At 41.0% G+C, this 26539-nt stretch overlaps 1 protein-coding gene across 4 annotated transcripts in view; it reads right to left on the reverse strand.

The window, feature by feature from the left end:
* The window catches only part of TTLL7 (tubulin tyrosine ligase like 7), a 1782535-nt gene that overhangs the window by 949086 nt on the left and 806910 nt on the right, over positions 1–26539 (reverse strand). For all 4 annotated transcript variants that reach the window (XM_044073411.1, XM_044073409.1, XM_044073408.1 and 1 more), the window contains exon 8: positions 14201–14365. In XM_044073411.1, the coding sequence (XP_043929346.1) occupies positions 14201–14365 (165 nt within the window). The remainder of the gene's footprint in view (positions 1–14200; positions 14366–26539) is intronic.

Below are 26539 nucleotides of genomic sequence, written 5' to 3' on the forward strand. Positions count from 1 at the left end.
CAGTTACAACAAGTTCATGAAATAGGACATTATTCTTCTTCTTTTTTTAAGGAAGACACTATTGTCACATCCCATGAGGGTATTGTTAATAAACATTTAAATTTTCAGATATTTAATTATACTAATACAGTACTAAGCAAGGCACATTTTAGCCTGCTATCAAAAGGAATGAAATTCATCCCTGTTTCTGGTTTTAGAATAGTGGATAGTGTCTGTGAACTTAAAAAATATACCAGAAAGCTTAATTTAGCCATTATGTTTAATGACAAGGCTTGTGAAAAAGACAGGCCGAATAACAGGTTGAAGAAAAAAAGTAGTTTTATGCCTGTTATGAATCAGGAAGTGTTAAGATATGAGAAGTTGGTCACCCATGATTTGTATACCATCAATAAAAGGAAGAAAAAACCCAGGAGTAACTTGACAAAAGAGGAAATGAGTGTATTGGATAATTTAATTACTAGCAACAGTGTTAGAGTTATGAAACCCGATAAGGGAGGTGGGGTCGTGGTTTATGACAAAATGACTTATAACACAAAAATACATACAATTTTACATGAATCAGGGAATTATGAGACCATTTCTCAAAATGAGTTGAATATAGCATATAGGAGAATTGACCTATTTATAGAGGAATTTCTTTTGGATGATAGAATCACAGAAGAATTATATAAATATCTTAGGGTGGATTTTCCCTTTTTGGCCACGATGGTAGGTATCCCCAAAATACACAAAAATCTTATGGATCCACCCTTTAGACCGATAATATCGGGAAGTAAATCCAAAACATATCCTTTAGGGGTTGCCATAGACTATTTATTAAAACATATATATGATAATGTCGAACATATGGTAAAGGATTCGTGGCAATTTTTGCGGAATTATCCCACACATTTAATGGATCAAGATTTAATATTTGCCTCCATAGATGTTATAGATCTATTTATGTGTATACCCAAGGAGGAGGGTTTGGAGGCCTTCTCAGATAGTATGTATACTTATAGTAAGTTATCCAGTGAAAGAATACAGTTGGTTAGTGACTTTATGTCTATAGTTTTAGATAACAATTTTGTATACTATGAGGGTGAGATTTTCAGACAGATCAAGGGTGTGGCTATGGGGGCCGCTTGTGCCCCCATATATGCCAACCTTGTTATGTTAAATTGGGAAGAGAAGAATATTTTTAAGAGTCAATTTTATAGTAAGATCAAATACTACTCACGCTTCCTTGACGACATTTATGTAATATGGGAAGGAAATCAGGAATCATTTGAAAAGTTTTTTGAATATTTGAACCAGAGTAGTAATTATTTAAAATTTACCTCACATAGTAATAGTATGGGGGTACCATATTTAGATACTTTAGTGTCGAGAACAGATAGTGGGTTTCACTCCAAAATACATCGAAAAGAAACATTTACAAATTCCTATGTGGATTATAATAGTTGCCATCCTGCAAAGACTAAAAGAAACATTTTTAAAGGTCAATGTATTCGAGCTTTGAGAATGACCTCTTCTATGGAAGAACTGAAACAGGAAATAGAATTTATTACATCTATGTTTGTAGATAGAGGGTATAACTTAGATATGATGAATAAAATTAGTGGTGACCTTATTAATAGATGGGGTAACAGTATTGTCCCTTTATTAGGTATCAAATATAAAGGGACATCAGAGACATTAGTAGCAGCGTCAGGTAATCCTATAAACACAGTGTATGATAAAGCTTGCATAGTAGAATATGGGCCCTATAGTAATAAAATAAAACACGTATTAAATAAATATTGGTATACCTTAATGTCTAAGGAGGAGATGACTGAAATTTTAGGCCCTAAACCCACTTTTGTATATAAAATGGGACAAAATTTAAAAAGGTTATTAGAAAGGGGTAGCAAACAAGTAGCCTTGGAAAAAAAGTCACATACTAGTAGATGTGGGTCTTGTAATCAGTGCAGTTACATTTTAGAAGACAATATATTAAGATTAGATAATTACAACAAGACTATTTTATATTTTAAAAAGGGTAATTGTAATACAAAATTTTTAGTTTATATTGCCAAATGCACTATATGTCCGTCATACTATATAGGTAAAACGGAACAAAATTTTAAGAAAAGAATATATGCACATGTTTATTGTATAAAGAAGAGAGATGATAAAAATGCTTTGGCAAGACACATTATAAATAAAGGTAGTGAACATCAGTTTAGGTTTGGCATATTAGAAATAATAAAAAATAATCCTAGAGGTGGTAACATGAAGAATAAATTGGCATTTGAAGAAAGCTATTGGCAGATTTTTACTGACGCCACTACCCCTCCGGGACTTAATGATTTTATTTCAACCAAAACAATTTTAGAATATGTATGAATACGACAACACAAATGAATTTTGTTTTTTACTATATATGTATTTATATATATGTTTTTGTACATTAGCTAATATATATATTTAATATTTAATATGTATTATTCATAAATTATATTAAATATTAGGAATATTGAGGCTTTTTAAGTTTGATGATGATACCTCTTTAAAAGAGGCATTAATTTTGGCGCCAATTTTAAATATTTAACTGTTTAGGCTTGAATGTATTATTGTTCTGAGAAAGTCTACGATCTGTACGTGAAAGCGCTTAACCTTATTTGTGGATTAAAAGTTTCACTTGTTTTACACTACTATTATAGTGGAAAATAGTTCTTGTTTTTATACTTCTCACAGTAACTGCTATTTGCTGCACCAGTGCCATCTTGATTCCGGAGCATAGGCGCTTTAGTGTGCTGAGTAAACGCCAAGGGCTTTCACATTCAGTATTTACGCTTGTGTGTTTCATGTGTGTAGATGAAGAAGACATAAACAGCAGGTCACAAAGGCAGAGAAGACGAAAGCAGGTTGAACATACCTGCTGCTTCTGTGTGAACAGATGCAAAGGGCATTCTTCTTAAAGAAGTGGTGAACCTCTCCCAGCCAGCGGGGGCCCTCTCCCAACCAATGGGCCCTAGGTGACTGCCTTGGTCACCTAGTACTGGATCCGACTCTGTCCAGCTGAATAAACACCAATAATTCTTTCACAGGCCGGCAAGAAATTTCTACCGGACTGGACCCAGTCTGTGGACCAGCGGTTGAAAGACACTTATTTATGGTAATGAGGCTCCCTAGGTCTGTCCTGTAGATCTAAAAAAGCAGACAGGAGATTTGCAGAGCTGAACTGAACTGATAATACAGGGAAGTTAACTGGACAAAAGCACTGGTGTGTAAAATAAATATTTAATATGCATGTGACAGCACCTTTACCACCTTAAAGGCAAACTAGATAACTGATCATGCAACTTTATGTTCTTCCATGGTCTACATCGTGTTGCCCTCCTTGAGGGAAATTTTGAAAATGATTTATCAGCTAAGTCTGTAGTGGTCTTCAGACTGACTGCCCAGAAAACACCAATGGACCTATGAATATATAAAGCCACATATTATAGATTACTGAATTCAAAAATTGAAGAGTTACAGAGTGCATATAAAATGGTTGCCTTAAGTAGTCATCATGTGTTAACAGCTATGGGCATGACATGTTTTAAAAGCTACAAATATGTAGATCATTACAATTTACAGGACGTTACATTTTTGTCATTTAGCTTGTTTCTTCTCTATGTGTGAAACAGTTACTGGCAATGAAAATGCAACATGTGATAATCTATGTTCTATTTTAATAGTGGATAAATGCATACGATTAAGGAAATTTTATGAGCTGTATCTTGTCAATATGACGGATGCAGAGTAGCAATGCAGACTACAGACTGCTAATAATCAACATTAGTATAAGGCAATATCTTTGCACAAGATTATTGTTTTGGAATTGATAACACTAAAACTAAGAGACATTTTGTCCTGTGCAAACACGATGTTTCTGAAAGAATGTCTGAAAATGATGTATGACTGCCTGTGAATAATGCTTCTATACATTTGCAAGAAAGACTCAACCCCTGAAGTACACTTACATGGTGTTTTCTACTGTACAGGCACAGAATGGCATGCACCTCAGTGAATTATTTTGAACTTTCTAAAAACAGAGGAATAGAGATTTTACAGTTTTGTGTCCAGTCAGGTTTGACCAAAAGCTCTGTATGAAACAGCATTTGCTGACCATGGTCAAACTAGCATGCATATACTATTCTGTTGCAGGAAATCTCCATATTATTAGCTGCTGCTAAACAACATGCAAGCAGAGAACATACCAGAGTTCAGAACAATATAATTAAAGTAATGGTAAAGAGAAAATAAATCTCTGACATCTCTGCTAGTGACAACTTGATCTTGCAGGTCAAGGTATCAAGCCTGTGCATGTCACAGCTAAATTTCCTGGGTTTATTGGATGTCGTCTGCCAGACAGGATTCACTAATAAGTTGTAAGTAATAGTAATCACTACTGCAATCACATTTTTAACAAACTTCTTGGCTTATTGTATGTACTTCCCTTGATTTTTGAACTGCAAAAGTCACATAGTCACAAATAGTTAAACACCCTTAGCATGGCCCTTCATTAAAGATTTGTAGAAATATTTTTTTCAAATGTTCAGCAGTTTAACTGTTTTGCCTCCTACCACATAAACTCTTTCTGCAGTTGGCATAATGTACTGACAAGAAGGGGAAGGGGAAGCCCCTAACTCTACTGGAAAGGGAGACGCAAGGAGGTAAGACTTCTTATAAGACCCAGAAAAATTGGGTCTATATTATTTCCTCGAAGAGGAGTTCCATCGAACGTTTCTTCATCGACCCTAAAACTGCAAACTTTCAAAATATCGAACGTCCACATAAGCGATTTCTTTCCCTTGGAAAGAACTTGCTTGCCCTGTAAACACCAACAAATAACCACAAACACTACAAGGAAAGAAATCGCTTATGTGGACATTCGATGTTTTCAAATTTCGTGGTTTCAAGTTCGATGTAGGAACCCAAGAAATCCACCCTTAAATATCTGACTTCTAGTGCCATAAGTCTATGAATGGATGAGATATGTCTCCCTCTATAACAACTGGATCTGAAGCACTGACACCTGAAGGAAGAGTGTTAATCAAAAGACTTTCTTTTATAAAAAGGTCATTTCCTATCACATACATCAGATGTAGAGAAAACTGTTAAGAGAAGAAAAAAGAAGTTATGTACTTACCATAACTTTCCATGTTTGTAGTCCATCTCGCCTACATTCTTGCTGAATGGGTTCGGAGCCGATATTTGGCTCCGACTCAGCCAATACTAAAGCTTGAGAGCTTTTACTGGCTCAAGGCTAGCCGCTATCCCATGGTGCCTCACGGCAATTCCCCAGATCTAGTTTGCAAGAAAGCATTAAGTACCTATCAGGTAAGAAATATCAGAGCTGCATATATACAGACAAAGGATTTTGAAATATAATCTATGCCTGGTGGACAACAAATGAGAACCAGGTCAGACAGCACCAGTATAGTCCACCAGATCCCCCAGAAAACAGGAAGGGGGTTGGAGGGAGGGCTGCAAGAATGTAGGCAAGATGGACTACAAACATGGAACGTTATGGTAAGTACATAACTTTTTTATTTTATGTAGTCCTTTCTCACCGTAATTCTTGCTGGATGGGACAGCATCCCTAGCACCTTTATCCCGGATAGCTCAAGCGAAGAGACTGTTCAACACAGTGGACCCAAAGGATGACCTGTCCCAGGAGGCCAAATAAAATTTGTAATGAGTGACAAAAGTATGTGGTCTTGCCCAAGTAACTGCTGCGCAAATAGTATCAATTGGGAGCCTAGATCTAAAGGCACATGAAGTAGATACAGCTCTAGTAGAATGGCCTTTGACTCTGATGGGTAATTTTTTTCCAGCTGATTGATAAGCAAAGGAAATGCAATCCGAAAGCCATTTTGAAAGAGTAACCTTGGAAACAGGCAAGCCCTTCTTCTTGTCAGAAAAGGAAACAAATAATTGATCTGATTTTCTGAATTCTTTAGTCCTGTGTAAATAAAATCTGAGAATTCTGTGAACGTCTAACTGGTGTAGTCTATACTCAGATTTATTAGAGTGGCTTGGAAAAAACACAGGTAGCTCAATAGTAGTATTCAGATTGTGCTCTGAGCATACCTTGGGAAGAAAGGAAATGTTTGTCCTGAGTAAGACTATCCTTGTGAAAAATAATGTAAGGAGGTCAAACACTAAGAGCTTGCAGTTCTGAGACTCTCCTAGCAGATGTTATAGCTACTAAGAATAGTGTTTTCCATGACAACAACTATAGGTCTGATGAAGGGGATGGTTCAAAGGGTGCAGACATCAAAGATGAGAGGACTAAGTTTAAGTCCCAGGGTTCTAAAGGCTGTTTGATTGGAGGCTTGAGAAGAAGAACTCCTGAAGGTTTTACACAAGGAGTGTTGCATGATTGGATTTCCCATGAAGACAAAATGGAAATTGGAAATGGCAGCTAACTGAACTCTAACTGTAACGGCTGCAGCTCCTTCATTAAAAATTGATGCTAGAAAGGACAGGATAGATTCTATAGGAGCCACATATGGATCTAAGCCCTGGTTCGTAGCCCAAATCGTAAACCTTTTCCATTTGCTGGAGTATGCTTTCTGAGTGGAAGGTTTATGGGATGAAATTAGAATGTGTTTGACAGAAGGGGATAGGGGAATACACCTGGCTATTCGTGGAACTACAGCAGTCATGCTGTCAATTTGAAGGTGTGGATGGTGGGGTGGAACTGTCCCGACTGATGAATCAGGAGGTCTGGAGATGGGTTCAGAATCCATGGTTCCTCCAAAAGGTAGGGCCACAGGAAGGAAAACCAAACTTGTCAAGGCCAGTAAGGAGCAATGAGGATCAGGGAACTCAACTGTTTTGCTTTCTGTATTACCTTCAGGATGGGAAGAAAAGGTGGAAAGGCATAAAGAAGTCCTGGGGACCAATCGTGGACTAGTACATCCCTGGGTGACATCCCTGGATGGGGAATGAGGGCAAAGTAGCTGCAGCAGGACCACACGTGAGGCATCAGAATTACTCGGCTGGGTTTGTCTGCTATTATGTTGGATTTCCCTGGGATGTGCATTGCTATGAGGAAGCGTTGAGTATCCATCGCCCATTTCCAAACTCTTAAGGCCTCTCTGCAAAGCGGGTAAGATTTTGTTCCCCCTTGCTTGTTTATGTATCACATGACAGACATGTTGTCTGACTGTATCGCAATTGTCCAGGTGGGAAGGGAGCTGTGAAGTGCTTGCAATGCATACAGCACCGCTCTCATCTCCAAAAAATTGATGTGCAAGTGGTTCTCGTGGTTCTGCCAAGTACCTTGGACTGTCATTCCCAGATAATGCCCCCCCCCCCAATCACAGAAACATCCATGGTCAAAACTGCTTTCTCTTGGGGAGGAACAAGTGGACAACCTAGGTGAAGTTGTTCTGTGTGCAACCACCGTGTCAGATCCTTCTTGCAGGTGTTTGTTATAAAAATCTGGTGAGACAATGGAAGGTCTTTCATCGACTGATGGGCAAATAATAGCCACTGAAGTATCCTGATGTGTAGATGAACAGGAGGAAATAATAGGATGGAGGAAGCCACAGTCCCTAGGACTTGAAGGACTACTCTGGCCTGAACTATTTGTTTGTTTAGCAAGGATCTGACTTGACAGCGTAGAGACTCTACTCTTTCTGTTGCTAGTCTTGCTGACATGGTGGTTGTGTCTATTTCTGAGCCTAGGTATACAATGTGCTGCGAAGGAGATAAGACTGACTTTTTTAGGTTGACAGTGATGCCTGGACTGGTGCACAAGGATAGAGTCTCGTCCCTGGTTCTGATGAGTTGATGCTTGGTGGTAGCAGTAAGGAGCCAGTTGTCTAGGTACGGAAACACCTGGAATCCTTGACGTCTCAGGTGAGCCGTAACCACTGACATGCATTTGGTGAACACTCTGGAGGCTGTAGTGAGACCAAAGGGCAATGTTTTGAACTGAAAATGACTGGCTCCCAGCCGGAAGCGTAAGTGTCTCCTGCAGTGCCTGTCCATTTTAATGTGGTTGTACGCGTCCTGGAGATCGACTGAGCACATCCAATTGTCTTTCCCGATAAAGGAAAATATCGACTGCAGAGTGACCATTCGGAACTTTGATTTCTTTACATACTTGTTGAGCCTGCTGAGATCTAGGATTGATCTCCAGTTCTCTGTCTTTTTCAGAACTAAAAAGAATTGCGAGTAAGTTCCAGATCCTACTTGCTCTGCGGGTACTTCTTGGATGACTCTTTTTTGCAGCAACGAGATGACCTCTGATGTTGCACGGTCTAGTTGGATGGGTGGTAGATCCGGTAGAGACTGGTTTGTTGGGGGTTCAGAAACAAAGAGGATCAGGTAACCTCTGAATATTATGGTGTGTACCCAACGATCTTGTGAGATGGTTAGCCAGGCGCTTGGGTACAGCGATAGGCAACCCCCGACTGCCTCCAGAGATGGACAGTTGGGCAACCCCTCAGGGCCAATGGAAGGGACGATAAGAGAAAGTTTCTCTGTCTCCCTGATGCTGCGGACCTCCTCTGCAGTGAGGGTGGCGTCTTCCGTTATATCCTCCCCCTCTGCCTCTAGGGGAGGGTTGACCTTGTGCTTGAGGGGAAACCTTTTGTGATTTATGGAACCACATTTTCCCTCCTGTATTACCCTTGGGATAGGGTCTAGACGGCGGACTCCGACAGCAAATAAGGTTTTCTCTTCCTGCTCGTACCAAGTCAAAGTCGTTTTCACTTGGGATCCAAAAATAGATGAACCATCAAAGGGGACGTTAGTGAAGGAAGACTTGAAGGACTCCAAGAATGTCTCCTGAGGGATATTTCTGCTGCGGCTGCCCTACTCGCTCCATCTGCCGTGTATGATATCAGCTTCATGGAGGAATTATCTATGGATATAAGGGTGGAGAGCTGTGCAGAAACCTTATCCATGGAACCCGGAGCTACTGAACCCTGGAGGGTATCTCCTAACTCTTTCAGGAGATCCCTCTGAAGACGAGTAAAATGGGTAAGGAATTCAGCGATCTTAGTGTAAATGCAGCTGAAGAAAAGATACACTTCCCATACCTATCCATCATCCTGGATTCCTTGTTAGGAGGATGGATATCAGAAGATGTTTCAGATAACTCCTTCTTGGTGGCAGCTTCTACCACCATAGAATCAACGGGAACTTTTTTACTAAGAAAAGTCTTATCCTCAGGTGCTGTCATAAACTTATTTGGCCTCCTTGGGATGGGCTCCACTGAGTCTGGGGAGGTCCAGGCTTTCCACAATATGACCCCTAAGAGTTGGTCATAAGGTGGTGTCACCCAGGAGGTGAAAGGTCGGGAACCAAAGGCCTCAAGATACACTGATTCATCCTCAGCAGGGTTAGCGATCTTCCAATCACCCCTCTGTCTAAGGAGTTCTAGAATGTCAGAAAAGGAGATAGCCTCAGAGGGGGATCTAGGGGACCCTTCTAATTCCTCTAAATCAGTGTCTGACATGACAGACTCAGGTGAGTCAACATGCTTCCTCTCACACAGCCTCTTCCGAGAGAGCTCTCCAGTGGGATAATCTGGGGAGGTCTCGGAAGAGGGGGCACCTCCAATGGGGGCTACTTGGGCCTCTGGTTCCCTATGCTGTGGGGGTGGCAGGAGGGAAGAGGTTGCTGCCTGCTGCTGGTGGGACACAGGTTCCAAAGGTATGGCTTTAGCAGAGGACAAAGCCTTCTCTATAGCTTCGAAAGCCTTTCCCCCTCGCTCCAAAGAAGACCTCCACTCCGAGGGGACGGATGGTCGGCTCCTAGCAAGGGGGAACGGCTCCGAAGCAGACGTGGGAGGTGAGCTGAGTTGAGCCAAGACTACGAGAGGGAGGGTCTGTTCCGACGAGAAGCCAGGGTGACTGTCCCCCTTGGAGTCAACTCAAGAGCATCGGCTCCTAGATCCCTCGGCTCCAGACTGAGTCATCGAGGATACAGTAATTGGCTCCGAGGAAGCATGTTGAATTCCTGAAGCCGACAGGTCCAAAATAGAAGAACCTGAAGTAATAGGCTCCGAGAGCGAAGCAGTCGGAGGAGGAACTATGACAGGTAAGGGGGTCGGCTCCAAAGCCTTTGGGTCCGGAGGGGCCAATTTTCTTGCCAGAGCTGCATCTAAAAGCAACCTCTTCACCACCCGCTCGATGTCCTCATCTGACAGAGTCCTGGAGGATCTGGTGGAGACAGAAGGAGATTTCCTCCTCTCCAAAATAGGAGATCTCAAGGTGGGTGACACAACATCAGTGTCCGGTAAAAATTTTGGTACTGAAGGTTGCCTTGGCACTGAGGAAACCGACAGCACCAATATGAACGAAGATGAATCGGAGCCCAAACTTCTTGGCTTCGATGCTTTGGTTTTTTTTTTTCAGTTGAAGATTTTCTCTTAGAAGATTTAGGAGTTGCCTGACCGAGTTCCAGCTGTTCCTGGAAGGAACTGGTCATAAGACCCCTATCAATAAGTTTTCTCTTCCTCTCATTTGAGACCCTGGTGCTAAATGGATGGCAAAAAGTGCAGGGCTCCTGAAAATGAGCTTCACCTAGACAGTACACGCAACTGGTGTGACTGTCTGTAAGAGACATTTTCTGTGAACATCTATCACACTTTTTAAACCCCGAAGGGCGATGATCCTTATGCTTTCTATCCTTATCTTTAGATATTCCTACTACAAGGTATAGACTAGACAGATAAACAACAAGAACAGCAATACTAATTACTAACTACAGACAAAAAAGTAGTACAGAAGAAAGAAGTATATAACTCTCTCTCTTTTTTTTTTTTTTTATCACACACACAGGGAGGAAAGGCCCTCTAACTTAAACGGGCCGTACAGTCCTTGGGGAAGAATAGGGGTCAGAAACTCTCAAAAAGCAGTCACACAAGAGACAAATATTATTAAAGTATGTAAAGGATCGAAAAAGTCAGGAAAAAAGACTAAATTTAGTAAATAAAATTTTACTTAGCCAACAAGCCAGTAAGACACAACTTTGAAGCTTTCGCGGCAAACAATATCTGGGGAAGTGCCGTGAGGCACCATGGGATAGGGGCTAACCTCGAGCCAGTAAAAGCTCTCGAGCTTTAGTATTGGCCAATTCGGCTCCGAACCCATCCAGCAAGAATTACGGCGAGATAGGACTACATAACATCATAAGTGTACAATGGCACCTCAGATTTATCTTTAGCTGTGTCTACAATCCTGAGTCAAGATATTAGTTCATCATCAAAAAGAATTCCTACAGAAATAAGAATAGTCTTTGTTTTAGCTGTCACATCTTCAGAGTAAAGTTAACCCTTCACTGAAACTTGTCTTCTAAAATTGAAACCAGTAACTGCAGACATGAATTTAAACAGTAAGCTATATGTAAAGCATATTTACAAATGTGTGGAGATTTTAGAAGCAGTGTTCAGAAAATAAGTAATCTTCTGTTTGTGTTCCTCTAAAGATATATCATGAAGCAAAGAAACAACTTGGTGAATAATGTTATAATACATGACCAGAAACTGCGATGGTGGTGCTGCGGTAGCATTGTCGCCTCACAGTAAGACGTCCTGTTCGATTCTCAGCTAAAGCGTCTTTTGTGTGGAGACATGCGTGACTGGGCGTACCTTCGTTGAAGGTTGTGTGTCAGAGCTGGCAACTCGGCATGTAAAAATCTACTGCCAATCATTAGCGGACCGGAGTTCTGCTGTGGCGACTCCTAACCAGGAAAAGCCGAAAGACACAACAACATGATCAGAAATAATGAATCTTATTTCCCAGGATAACACAAACAATACTCATCTTTAAGTGTTCATTTACTACAAATGACTTTTCCATTAGTCCTGGCAGTAGCCAGGTCAACTTAGAGAAAGTCGAGGGACAACAGGCTCGAACCAGTGACTAAAATTATCTATACTCATATCATTTTACTAAAGAGCTATAACTTCTGAGAATAACATCAGGCTCCTGATGTGAAACAATTTTCCACATTAGCTAAAACTGATATGTAATTGGGCGGAGGAAGGAGATGGCAGTAACTCAACCATCTCAAAATCAAACTGTACTCCTTCAACTACGTAAATTGTTCCTTTCAAATTGCTGAAGCAAAAACTGTAAAAGCACATTAAAATTACATCTTTAGGAAGGGCACTGTCATTTTCTTTTTTGCCCTGTCCATAAAATTAATTTCCATCTTCAAATGAGTCCATTAAGAATCAAAAGTTGGGAGTACTGTGAGAAGACTTTCCACTCAGAAGTATTATTCAAGCACTGTTTTCATAATCAAATCAAAGAAAAAAGCAGATCTATGGTCAAAATCTCATTTTTATCAACCCAGCTCAGGGCAGAAGGATAAAGCCCTGACTGTGCCCCACGCAACCCAAGTCTGAATAGGAGCTTGAGCATTGTTACAAATGGGGTGGAGAGAATGAGGGGCAATATCTAGTCCATTTTCTGAAGGGGGTGGTATTGGTTTCCTAACTGCCACTCCAGTGTTATTGTTGGAGGCTCATGGAAATCAAATGCCAGTATCAGATGGGACTTAAGCAACTTCAGCGGGTCTATATTAGAACACCGAAGTTTCAAAACTTCGAGTGTTCTAATATTGACCCGTTTTCAGTGAACACTGAAAATATCGAAGAAACAGAAAACCAAATTTTTTCCTAGGGAAAGAATTCGGTTGTCAGTTTCTGTTGCTTCGGTACTTTCAGTGCTGTGGTGGAAAGTTATGGGTCGGGTTCAGGTAAGTGTGCAATTGTGTGGATGTGAGGGTTAGGGCAGGGTAGGTGAGTTAGGGTTAGTGCGCGGGCGAGGTGACTGTGTGATAGTGACGGACATTAGGGTTTGGGTTACGGTAAGTGGATAATTAGTGGTGTATGTATTGTTTAGTATAGGGTTAGGTGTAAGAGTTTAGGTGTATGTGTGTGGATTGCTGTTTGTTTGGTGTGCTTGTGTTGTATGTATGTGTTTTGGAACAGCAAATTTTTTCCCTAGGAAAATATTCGCTGTTCTTTATGTTCGATGTTTTCAACTTTCGTTGAATAGGGTTCGATATTAGAACACTCGAAGTTTTGAAACTTCAGTGTTCTAATATAGACCCACTTCAACAACCCAAGCCAATGAAGGCAGCCCTTGTTTGAGCATGTAAAGGAGTTTGTATGGTCAGACAGAGGATTACTGGTACTCCATGTGGTGATGATGTTGTTTAAATCATTACCAATGCTGAGATTAGTGCTTAAACAGAAACATTCTCATTGTCTGCATCTTCGTATGCAAGTAGGGACACATGGGCATGTCAATTCTGCCTACATGACAGGCCATTTTGGACCTCATGCTACATACTGTACATAAGTCCCCAGTATGGAGAACAAGCTGCACCTCGTAAGGGAAGGCTTGATGATAAGCAGTTACAAGGGCAAAAAGCACACACACACACACACACACACATATATATATATATATATATAGAGAGAGAGAGAGAGAGAGACATAAAATAGATATACATGTGCACACACACACACACACACACACACACACACACACACACACACACACACACACACACACACACACACACACACCTGGGCATCCTGGCTTCTGAGATAAATCATAAACTGTCACATGCAAGCTGTCATTTTGAAAGACAGGTCCGCTGAATTCAGTATTTCTGTGATGTATCTCAAAACTGTAGCCTAATGCTTCCCTTCACTACAGACCATTTTTACTATCCACTTTTTTCTTTACTCCGTCTTGTTTGGACACTGTTAAAAGTCTCACTTTCACACTCCAGTAAGCAGAAAGAAATTACTGCAGGAATCAAAATGTTACTCATTGTTCAACACAGTTTTAAAGTCGCAATTACAGAGAAAAATATCTTTACACAAACTGTGAAAGAAGTTTCAAAGTGCTAGACTTTTATGGTATTCCCCCTAGGTGCTGAAAAAGACTCAAAACACCAGAAAAATAGGTGTCCTTTTTGTTAACACTTTAAAATCCAGCAAGCTGAAATTTAACTTTATATCTTTTTAGAATGACTTGATCTATGCAGTGACATCCACCCTAGCTAAAGCAGAATAACATCAACTTTTACGGATTAATCTACATATACCATTTACAAGTATCTTACAAGATTCCTCTAACTGTGAAGGTTCATTTAAAAAAAGAACTAACTAAATATCTAATATGGTTAAAACAATTCTTACTGAAATATCATTCCAGAATTTTACCACGTCAAAGTCACCGTTCCTTAGAAATTCTGTAAACCATTTGATGGAGCGTTTGCTACCTTTGTCAGCATTGTCATCTCGTTCAAAGTTTTCATTGTGTTTGTTCACTGAATAGTTAGTCAAATGCATATACAGCTGGTTCTGTAACAAATAAAATGTCAGCAATACAGGCAACATAAGAGGCATAACATGTTACTCACAAATCAGTATGTGGATGAACAATAATATGTCAAGAAACTTGATTCTGAACATTTGAGGAACATATGTAAAAATGCAAACTACAGCAGTAAGAAGATCACATATTTGATAACATCAGCAAAATCAAATGTTGTAAAAGTTAAACTTAATATAATTGTGTGATTTTGAGCTGCTGGGTGGTTGTATGGTGGAAAAGTATAAATGCAGAATTAAGATTGATCTAAACATCCATCTTTGCACTATAACCATGGTTTAAGCTATATTCAATGAAATTTTAAGCAAACAGATTTGAAAAATAAGACAAAACGATGAAAGGTGTGGAAACAGTAGTATGAACCTGTGGACAGTGAGTAAGATGTAGTAGCTTCCCAGCAGTGTTAATATTTTAATGCATTTAATAAAGCACTGCACAGTTTAGTTTATTTACTTAATGGTAGCCAGTATACTTTTTCTTTGGGCTGCATGTTGATGTTTACTGAAAGCAAGTAAGCTAATTTTCACTTCTGGGGAAGGGAACAGACATGACAGATCTCATCTAGAGTAACTGGAAACACAATCGGAAACATGCTGTTTAGCATGGTCAACCTTCATTTTACATTAGGTAAAGTCTGTGGATGCAGCCATCAATTTGGGGCAACTGCTCCTATCTAAAAGGGTAAACTTCATTTTTGAAAATATTCACAATTTTGAGTAGTTAAGTGAATGGATGGGTTCTGAAAATGTATTTAATTACTTGTTTGAGTGTTTTCATTGAATCAAAAAGTCTTGAAAATTTTAACATAGGTGAAGAAGCAACTGCTTAAAAGATCACTTTGCCAAGCATTAGCTTGTGTATGTAAGCCATATAAGCCAAACATTGGTAATACATATTAAAAAAACTGACAATGTATAATTGGTGGGAGTAATAGTTTTTCTATCGTAATAGTTACTCAGTATATATTATAATGAAATATAAATGACCTTACAGATACAGACAGAAAAAGAGTACTGAACTAAATTAAGAAATATAGGGTGCAAACAGCAATGTTGCAGCAGACACATATGAATAGAATTGAGCATGCAAATTTGACAAAGAAGGGATTTCAGCATAGACATTCGGCAGAATATCTGGGGCAAAGGAAAAGTGGAATAAAACTGCTGATTGCGAGACAGACTCTGACAGTAACAGAAGAGAGAACTGTAGATCTGGCGTAGCAACTGGGTATTGGCAATGGAGGAAGATTACACTGACATGTACTTATGTTCCACCAAAAACTGTTATTATGGATCTTAAAAAATATGGGAAGAAAAAAACATCAAAGAATATTATTTATGGGTGGGGCCTGAAACTTGATTTGCAACAGTGAGGATGTATCAGGGGACCTTGAAGGGAAAATATAACAAAGACGGTAGATTTTTGAAGAGATATATGAGAATATTTGGTATGGAAGACGTGAATTTAGTAGTAGGAATTCAGACAGAATTTACATATTATTCCCCAAGATGCAACAACTGGGCTAGACTGGATAACATTTATATTTCACAAGAGTATGTATATTTAATTGAAAGCTTTGGCACATATTGAATGACTACTTCAGATCATTAACCAATAAAAACGTAAGATAAAGATGTAGAGCACTGAAAAATGACACACTGGCACTTTTCAACTTACTTGTTAAAAAGAGAGGCATCTTGGGAATAAGCAGTGGAAATTATTCAAGGGTTATTGGGGAAAATAGAATTTTTTTTCAAAATGGACAGCTACTGAGGGGAATTAAATGAAAATTAAGCTTACAAACTGGGTAGAAATAAACAGTAAAAGAAAAGTACAGTTTTGTACCTACCATAAATGTAGATGTTCGAGTGTACACCCTGCTGCAGTCATCACACTTGGGTTATCCTGTCGTCAGGCGGTCCCGCAGTCGGCCGGAATTCCAAAGTCTTGGTCCGGCGTCGGTTGCTGTCGCTTCTTCCCTGATGTCAGTGCGCCAGGGGTATATATAATGCATCCAATGCCATTTTCTTCAGTTTTTCTTGCCCCAGATGTCAGGTGCCCCCAAAAAGGTGGTCAGTAATTAGTACCAAATTAAGTAATTTTCTGCACAAACACAAAATCCCTCCAGCTATAAGCAAATACATCAGGAAGGTATTGTAGAGATTTAGCCAGTTAGATCAGAGGGGATGGAGGGAGGGTAACCTGGACTGCAGCAGGGTGTACACTCGAACATCTACATTTATGGTAGGTACAAAACTGTACTATGTTCATCGTGTTACCCTGCTGCAGTCATCACACTTGGGTAGAATCCCAAAGCTAAGGATGGGTGGAGGAGTTATAGAGGGTTAGAGGAGGCTAGAAGGCCCTGCAGAACTGCAGTGGTGAAGCCAGCTCTAGTCTTAGAGTAAAGTGGTAAGTGATAGTGTTTGGTAAAGGTGTGTACTGAACTCCAAGTTGCAGCTTCCAAAATCTCCTTGGTTGGAACCCCCCTGAGGAAGGCTGTAGATGTAGCTGTTGCCCTGGTAGAGTGGGGCCTAATGGTAGCAGGAACTGGTTTTCCATGATGGGTATAGCAAAAATGAATGCAATGTCCTATCCATTTGGAAATGGTTTGTTTTGATATAGCCTTTTCCTTGTGAAGCTGTAGCATAGGATACAAAGAGCTGGTCAGATTTTCTGAAAGCCTTAGTTTTATCCAAGTAGTAACGAAGTTGCCTGTGAATGTCCAAGGAATGCAGGAGTCTTTCTCCTTTGTTCTGTGGATTTGGGAAGAAGGTGGGTAAGTGGATGGTTTGATTTAAAGCCACACTGGAAACCACCTTAGGCATGAAGGAAGGATTAGTTCGTAGAGAAACTCTGTCTTGATGGAAAATGAGGAAAGGTTCCACTGCCATTAGTGCCTGCAGCTCTGAGACTCTTCTAGCTGAAGTTATTGCTAGCAGCAGGGCAGTCTTCCATGATAGAAACTGTAGATCTGCAGAGAAAGCTGGTTCAAAGGGAGGTAGCGTAAGTTTTTCCAGAACAAAATTGAGGTCCCATGTTGGTGTAGGTGCTCTCCTGGGGGCCTAATGTTTTTTGCCCCTCTGAGGAACTGCCTTAGAAGTGGATGTGAAAATAAGGGTGGATCCGTGTTGTAGTGGGCTGAAATAGCTGATGCATGGATTTTAATGGAAGAAAAAGAAAGTCCTTTGTGCAACATCTCAGTTAAATACTGTAGAATCTGAGGCATGTGAGGCTGAAGTGTGTTTTGGCCTTTAGCTTGGTTCCAGGCACAAAACCTTTTCCATTTGTCGAATAGGCCTTCCTGGTGCTGGGCCTCCTAGCTTCCAGAATAACATCCATAACTGCTTGGGAAAGAGGAGCTGGCTGGATGCTTAGGTGATTTGCCATGCAGCCAGATTTAAGGTTTTGAGCTGGCTGTGAAGAATCTGATTGTTTTGCTGTGTGAGCAAATGGGCAATTTGTGGTAAAATCCAAGGTGGGCCCTGGGCCATATTCCTCAATAGTGGGTACCAGTGCTGGCGTGGCCAGTCTGGGGCTATGAGCATCAGTCGTGGTCTCTCTGACTTTCAGAAGCACCTTTGTGAGGAGAGGCAATGGAGGGAAGGCATATACTGTCAGGTTTTTCCAACTGAATGAGAGTGCGTCCACTTTCCAAGCTTGATGATGAAGTGTCCTTGTACAAAATTTTGTTAGTTGATAGTTTTGAGGACTGGCAAACAGGTCTATGTTTGGAAGGCCCCATTTTTGAGTTATCATTGCAAATACTTGTGGATCCAATTTCCACTCGTGGGGATCCATGATGTTTCTGCTGAGGTCGTCTGCCAATGTGTTCTTTTTTCCTGGCAGGAATTGAGCTTGTAACTGAACTTGGTAAGCCAGAGCTGTGTTCCACAAGGTCATTGCTTGCCTGCATAGAGGGTAGGAGTGTGTACCCCCTTGTTTGTTTATGTACCACATTACTGTGGTGTTGTCCGTCCTTATTGTAAGTTGTCCTGGATGTAATAGATTCTTGAAGGCTGTCAGAGCATTCTGTACAGCTAGCATCTCTTTTTGATTGATGTGCAGATTCCTTTGATCTGCAGTCCATACGCCTTGAACACACTGTCCTGCCATGTGTGCCCCCCAGGCGTAGTCAGATGCATCTGTTGTCATAGTTTGCCTGGCTGGGGGCAAGGTGAAAGGCTGACCCTTGTTGAGGTGACATGCCTGTGACCACCATAGAAACTCCTGTTGTAGGCAGGGAATGAGAGATATCATTGTGTCCAAGCTGTGGCTGTGTTGAGACCATACGCTTTTTAGGTACCACTGTAATTTCCTCATATGCAGCTTTGCAAATGGTATTAGTAGTATGCAAGATGCCATGAAGCCCAAGGCCTGCAGAATTTTTCTTGCAGGTAGTTGGGTCTTTGTTGCCATTGTTTTGAAATATTGAGTCAGTTGTAGTTGTTTGTCTGGCATCAGATAAGCCTTCTGGGCCGTTGTATTCAAGCTGGCACCCAGGAATGTCATATTTTGTGAGGGTACTAGTTTTGATTTCTTTTCATTTACAGTGTACCCCAGGCAACTTAGAAGATGTTTTACAAAAGCCAGATGTTGTAAGAGGATGTCCTTGCTTTCTGCTTGGATGAGGCAGTCGTCCAGGTATGGGTATATTTGAATTCCTCTTTGTCTGCAGTATGCAATTACTGGTGCCAGGCATTTTGTGAAGACCCTGGGCGCAGTAGATAAGCCAAAGGGCAGTGCAGAGAATTGGTAATGGGTTGAACCTGCAATGAAACGGAGGTATCTTCTGCAACTTTGTCTGATAGGGACATGCAGGTATGCCTCCTTGAGGTCCAACGTTACTAGCCATGCTTTCTTGCCCAACATGGGAAGAAGCTGCTGTAGTGTTAGCATCTTGAATTTGGGTACTTGTAAGAAGGTGTTTAGAATTGAAAGGTCCAGAATTGGTCTCCAGGCATTGTCCTTTCTGGGAACTAGAAAGAGTCTTGAGTAAAATCCTTGGCCTTGCTCTCGAGTAGGTACCAGTTGAATGGCTCTCATGTCCATGAGAGCTGTCATTTGTTTTTGTGCCTCTGCCCATTGATTTTGTGGCAGGTTTGGCATTCCTCTTTTCATTGGCAAGGTGTGAAAATGGAATCTGTATCCTCATGAAATTATGTCTAGGACCCATTTGTCCTTTGTGACAATGTGCCAGTTGTCTGAAAAATGTGTGAGTTTTCCTCCAAAGGGGGCTGTCAAGAGAGTGTTGTTTAGCCAGATGAGGTGCAAGTCATTGAGTTTGCCTTCTGGTAGTTTGGGACCTGTCTTCTCCTCCCTTCTGTGTTGCAGTGCCCCATTGTCGAGGTTTGTACTGGGCTTGTGGTTGTCCTCTGCCTCTTGGACGTCTGTATTTACCCCTCTGTGGTCTGTCAGTAGCTGGAAAGGACCAATTTTTTGTTGGCCAATTTCTGCTGAAGCGAGAGGGCTGTACCTGCAGAAAATCTTTGACTGTCTGCATAGATTTTGCCTTATCCTCCATTTTCTTTAAGACTTCTTCTGCTTTAACTCCAAAAAGAACATCCTGCTGTAAGGGAGCATCTAGAAGCTTTGCTTTAACATGATCAGGCAGAGTTTGTTCCTTTAACCAAGCATGCCTACATAACAGACCCAGTGACAGCTGCTCTGCAGGAAGCCTCCAAAGAATCAAACCCACATTGTAAAGTATGTTTGCCCACCTGTTCAGTTGCATGCAACAGATCCTGCATTTCTTTCAATTCAGACTGTTGAGGGAGTGTGCTCATTTTTGTTTTAACTGAGACATTAGAAATTGCTGATATTTTAGCATGTGAAATTGGCAATTTAGTGCCCTCATAGCTAGAGTGGCTGAGGTGTAAACCTTTTTCCCCACCTGTCTAGTGCTCTGGAGTCCCTTTCAGAGGGTACAGGATTTTTTGCCATAGAAGCCTTAGCCCCTTTGGGACCCTGGGAGATAGTCTCTGGATCAGCAACAGGGCTTTTATAAAGGAATTTGTGGGAATCAGGCACTCTATAGTATCTGTCAGGTTTGGCTGGAGCAGGAGGCAGAGAATCTGGGTTCAAACTGGATTCTAAGTAAACATCATCCACAATGTCTAAAACTGGGGGGATGGCAAGTGGTCTGTGCTGGGGGAGTAAAAGAAACTCTCTGAGCCTTTTCTTTGAGTCAGAGTAGTCCTGACCTTCCCAGTGAAAATGTTCCCTCATAGTGTGTAAAGTTTCCCCAAAGGAGTAGTCTTCAGGAGGAGAAGCTGAGGGAATAGAATCCTCAGCATCAGAATCTTCATAAGGGGAGAAAGAGTAATCTTGGTCCTCAGAGGAGCCTGAGGAAATAGACACTTGTTCAGAGGAGGCATAATCTTCCTCTTGTCTAGGCCTTTTGTCGGGTGGGGGTTGGGAACCCCTGATTAAAGAGATCAAATCTTCAGCCATTTTGAGCATCTGTTTCTTAGGCATGGGGCCTTGAACTGGAGACTGAAGTGCAGTCTTTTTAGGTTTAATAGGAGTCTTAGTCTTAGGATACGTTTTTATGGTGAGCGTCATCGGTCTGAAGACACCTTCAGAAACCAAAGGTGTTTCTGCAGCACCGACATCTTTTTCAGCAGTGTCGTTGGTAGGGGCTAAACAAAATGGCTGCGTCGGCCTAGTACTCTCCGCCAAAAGCTCCAAAGCGGTCTCGGGTTCCAGATCTGCAGTAGTCAGGGGCTGCGTCAGAGCCTCACTGAAGACCGGTGAACTGGAGACCGGACCAGCCGAGGCCTCGGAGTCTGGCTTGGGTCTAGGCTGCCTGTCCTTATCCTTGCATTTTTTGTGCATGCCGGTAGTCGGTTGCTCCGATGGCATAGTGTAGTTAAATTTTCTACCAAAGTAGTGTTGTGTGAAATCAAAGCGTCTTTTTATAGTACGCTTATTAAACCTAGCACAAAAACGACAACCAGTGACGTCGTGGTCTGGGCCTAGGCAAGGTATGCAGTAAGAATGAAAATCCTTATGAGGTATTTGCTTCCCACAAGAAATACAATTGTTAACTTTTTCTGACATCGGTCTGAGGCAAGAAAAGTTTCCCCAACGGGGTACTTAGCTTTATTGAAGACTTCGGATCTGAAATTCGACTTCGAAAATCTCAGGAGTCGGCCGAAGGGCACTTGCAAACTGCTTCTGCTTCAGGCACCGCGCAGCAAGAAAGACTGAAGAAAATGGCGTTGGATGCATTATATATACCCCTGGCGCACTGACGTCAGAGAAGAAGCGATAGCAACCAACGCTGGACCAAGACTTTGGAATTCCAGCCGACTGCGGGACAGGATAACCCAAGTGTGATGACTGCAGCAAGGTAACACGATGAACATCAGGGATATGAAAGAAGTAATATGAAATATTTAGAGAGGTTGAAAAAGGTTTAATGATTGCAGAATAAGGGGAATCTGGGAGAACAAGAAGTGGAGCAAATACAGAGAGCTAAAGGCAAAATAAATAAGTATTTGGAAAATATGCATGAGTTTAGCAAGGTTGCTGTTAATCAAATATGTTTTAATAACAACCCCAGGGCACAAAAACCTTAGCACAATAAATTATGCAGCAGAAAGTAGAAAGGGTTGTAACCAATATTCTGACAAGAGTAATAACCAGAGATCCTACAGAGGTATTAGAGATATTTTGGAAATTATATGAAAGTTTGCATAAAGCATAGGAATATGTAAACCAAGAAACGGCACAATGCAAATATTTATGGAAGACAGAAGATGAGGCTTTACACAATGGCTAGGGCAGGATGAGATAAAGTAAAATGTGCTGTATAATCAACCAACAAGAAAGTCTCCAAAAATAGATGGTATTCCTGTTGAAGTTTGAAAGCTAAGAAGAAAGATGGTGATAAACATCTAGAAGGCTTTGTTTTCCAGTATTTTAAAGGGGGGGGATGCACCAGCAACTTGGAAAAAAGCTGTGGTAACTGTATTACCCAAGGAGACTATGGACTTTCAGACACAGCTTCATAAAGACTCTTTCCAATTTTAAGCCATGTTCAGACAGTCTTTATGTCTGTACTAGCTAACAGAATGTCAAAGGTGTTGCCAAAATTGATAGATATGGATCAATGTGGTTTTGTGACATGGAGGCTAACTTTGACAACAATAACAGAAAGTATAGTTTGAAGTCCTAAGTACCTGTAACAGTAGATGTTTGAATTCTTTACTGCCTCAATGACCTTTTGTGTTGTCTCCCAAGATAACCCAGTACTGGCCAGTTTTCAAAAGTTCAGACTCTAGTTCCTCTTTCTTCCTGTGTCAGCTGATTGAGCAGATCCTAAGAGTGAAGCCTACAGCTGCAACAGGAAGTGAATGTTCGGGCTTTGTAACTTTCGAAGAAAAGGGTAGGAAAGTCCCTGAAGCCAAAATTATCTACCAAAAGTAATTTGCTGCCAATCACAATACTATATAAAAACAAATCTAACAACAACAATATCAAAAAGGTTGAAAACCACCTCAATTATGCACAACCTGGGGGATGGCAGGTAGGTGCTGCCACTAATGGAGTGAGGAATTTAAACATCTACTGATACAGGTAAGTAGGATTTATGCAACTGTACTATGTTCATCATTCCCACTGTCTCAGTGGTATTTTGTGAGCTTAGTCTACTTGGGAGGTGGAAGGGTAAGAATCCAGGAGCTCCTGTGGATGTAAACCCATACGTCACAAGATGGGTAGCAAACTGGCTAAGTGACAGAACCCACAATGATCCTAGCAAAGCCTGCTATGGACCTTGAAAAGGAATCCTTTTTGTTTTGCTTTGTGAAGGTATGAAAATAGGACCAGGTTGCTGCCACTAGAATGAGACCACCCCTTTCAAATATGCCATCGAAAAATTATAAGGCCTTAGTTGAGTGAGCCTTAATCTTGCCTGGAAGACATTTACCATGATATGAGTAACAGAAAACAGCAGAGAACAGCCACTGTGTGACAGTTAGCCTAGAGACTGGTTGATAGGAGATAAACAGCTGTTCAGCATTCCTAAAGGTATTGCTCTGTCAATGTAGTATGTGATATGCATATACACATCCAAATTATCTACAATCTTTTCTCCCTTGATTTTTGCATCAGGATAGAACAATGGCAGATTGATGGCTTGAATCAAGGTAAATTCAAAAACAGCTTTACAAATGAATGATGGCTCAGTATGTAACACAACCCTGCCCCTGTGAAAAACCAGATTGGGTAGGCCATCCTGAGAGCTCGCAGCTCAAAGACTCTTCTTACAGATGTCCGATTAGTAAGTAAAATAATCTTCTAAGTAATGAACCATAAATCAGTCTGAAATGCAGGTTCAAAACGAGGGAAGGTCAATTTTTCAAAACAAAGCTGAGATCCCAGAGAGGAAGAATTTGCTTTCCATGGGTCTCATGTGCAACACTCCATTCATCGGCGGTTTAACCACAAAACAAAATGCAAGAGGGGGATGTATGGGCACACAAGCTGTGCTGGCTGCAAGATGCACTTTGATAGAAGCATATAAGAAACATCTGTTAAGTAGCTCACACAAATATTTCAAAACCAGAGGGGTCAAAATCTTTTCAAGACCCCTGTTGTTGGCTAGGAGCCACCTAATAAACCTCTTCCATTTGTAAATCATAAGATTTGTCTAGTTGCAGGTTTTCTTGCCTGCTTAAATACCTGCAGCACATCCTCGTGTAATAGAGGCTTAAAAGGTATCAAAATCAAATAATTATTGCAATTGCTCTAACATGGAGTGTACCACTTGCCCCTGATGAAGTGTGAGCAGATCCAGTCTGTGACAGCTTGTGGTAAATGCCCTTGGACAAGTCTATTAAAAGGAAGAACCAAATTTGCCTGGGCAAAAAGGAGGTTACCACATTGATTTGTGGTAATTATTTTTTAATCTTTAGAAATACATTGGGAATCCATGAAAAAGGTGGAACACATACAGTAACATTCCCAATCATAGGAACGGCAGAACTTCTGTCTTTTAAGCATGGCTGTTAGGATGTCTTGAACAAAATGTTTCAGTTGTCTGTTTTGAAAGGAGATAAATGGATCTATTTATGGTGTTCCACACATCTGAATCAAGTCACGGAAGACCTCTATATGGAGCTTCCACTTGTGAGGGTCTTCTACATGGAGTTTCCACTAGTGACTGTCTGTCAAGGATCTTCTTAGATTGCCTGCCAATGTGTTTTACTCTGATGGAATGTATGAGGCTAGGAGAGTCCAAGAATGCAGTAGAGACAGCTCCCAGGATATCTCTGCCAACGGGCAAACAGACCTTGTACTCCCTTGGTTTTTCAGCTACTACATCACAATAGTGCTGTCTGTGGCCACTAGAAGATGAGTCAGAGTCCATACGTGGTGAAGAACTTTCAAGGCATGACTCACTGCCAATATCACTTTTACATTTATGTGCTTTGGTGTGTCCCGAGGACCCCACAAGCCTTGCACTGGAACTCCCATTGACACTGCTCCCCATGCAAAATCGGTAGAGCATGTCTAGACAAATTGGACATTGGTCTGAAGAGATAAAAAGAGTCGTGGATTCAGACACAATTCATTCCACCACCACTGCAGTTCCTGTTTCACAAATCCCAGTACCAGCAGCATACCGCTGAAATGTCCAGATTTTTACAGAACATCCAGAATTTTGCCTCATATTTTTGGTCTGTTCCTCATAAAATGTGCGATTTTCTATGTTTTTGTGACAAATCAGAGAGGACTGAATTTGCTAATAATGACAGGCATTTGAATTTCAGAGTTCACATCCTTCAGAAAATGCATGGTAACACAAGACCTTTTATTCCAGCAACTTTCTAAGTTTATAAGAGCAATATTTAAAAAAAAAGAAGTTATGTACTCACCATAACATTCCATCCGAGTAGTTATAGTTCATTTGTATTCAACTTGTGGGTTACGGATCTGTATCGGATCCCAGCCGACAACTTTTACTAGCATCAGCTCTGAGCTCCAAACTCCTCCCATTACCCATAATACACCTCCACTGCCTTCCATACCCAGATCGAGTTTGCTGAACTTATACTGTGAACCCGACCTGAAATATTTACTTGTGACCTATACTGCAGCCCGTAGGCTGATCATGCGCCAAGGTCCAGGGGAAGGAGGGAGGGATGGTTGAAGACAAATGAAGTACAACTACTCAGATGGAACATTATGGTGAGTACATAACTTCTTTATCTGAAGTAGTTTACTTCATTTGGTCTTCAACCTGTGGGACAGAGTCCCCAGCTACTAAAAACTCCTGGGAGGCCCTCATGGAAGGATATTCCGGAGCACCGTGGAACCAAAGGATGCTCTCCTTCTGGAAGTCAAATCCAATTTGTAATGAGAAATAAATGTATGAGATGAGGACCAAGTAGCTGCAGAACAAATATCATCCAAAGACACTCTAGACCAAAAAGCTGCAGATGTACCCATGGATCTAGTGGAATGAGCTTTCACCTGACCTGGAGGAGACATGTCTCTGTCCTTATAAACCCGCAGGATGCATGAAGAAATCCATCTAGCTATAGTGACCTTGGAGACAGGTTTCCCCAAAAAGGGTTTACAGAAGGATACAAACAATTGATCAGATTTACGGAAATTTTTTTGTCCTGTGTAGGCAAAATCGTAACTGTCTATGAACATCCAACATGTGGAGTTTGTATTCCATCTTGTTAGTAAAATTAGGAAAAATCACAGGCAAATTGATGATCTGATTGATACTGGCTGATTATGCTACCTTAGGAAGAAAGGATGGATTGGTTCTAAGGGAAACTCTATCTTTGTGAAAAATCATGTAAGGACTTTTGATGGACAAGGCCTGTAATTCTGAAACCCTTTTTGCAGAGATAATAGCCACCAGAAAAGCTGTTTTTCAAGATAAAAATTTCAGATATGCAGTTACGGCAGGCTCGAAATGCGGAGTGACCACAGCTTGAAGAACCATACTAAGGTCCCACCATGGAACAGGATCTTTGACCGGGGGGGGGGGCCGACAAAAAGGTGCCTTCGATAAAGGCATTACACAGTCTGGAAGAGGCTAAAGAGGCAGAATTCTCGCCTACATGAAAATGAGAAATGTCAGCCAACAGAACTTTGACAGTAGAAGAACTAGCTCC

The sequence above is a fragment of the Protopterus annectens genome, chromosome 5.part1, assembly GCF_019279795.1.
Source record: "Protopterus annectens isolate FY-2018-M chromosome 5.part1, PAN1.0, whole genome shotgun sequence".
NCBI classification, from domain to species: domain Eukaryota; kingdom Metazoa; phylum Chordata; order Ceratodontiformes; family Protopteridae; genus Protopterus; species Protopterus annectens.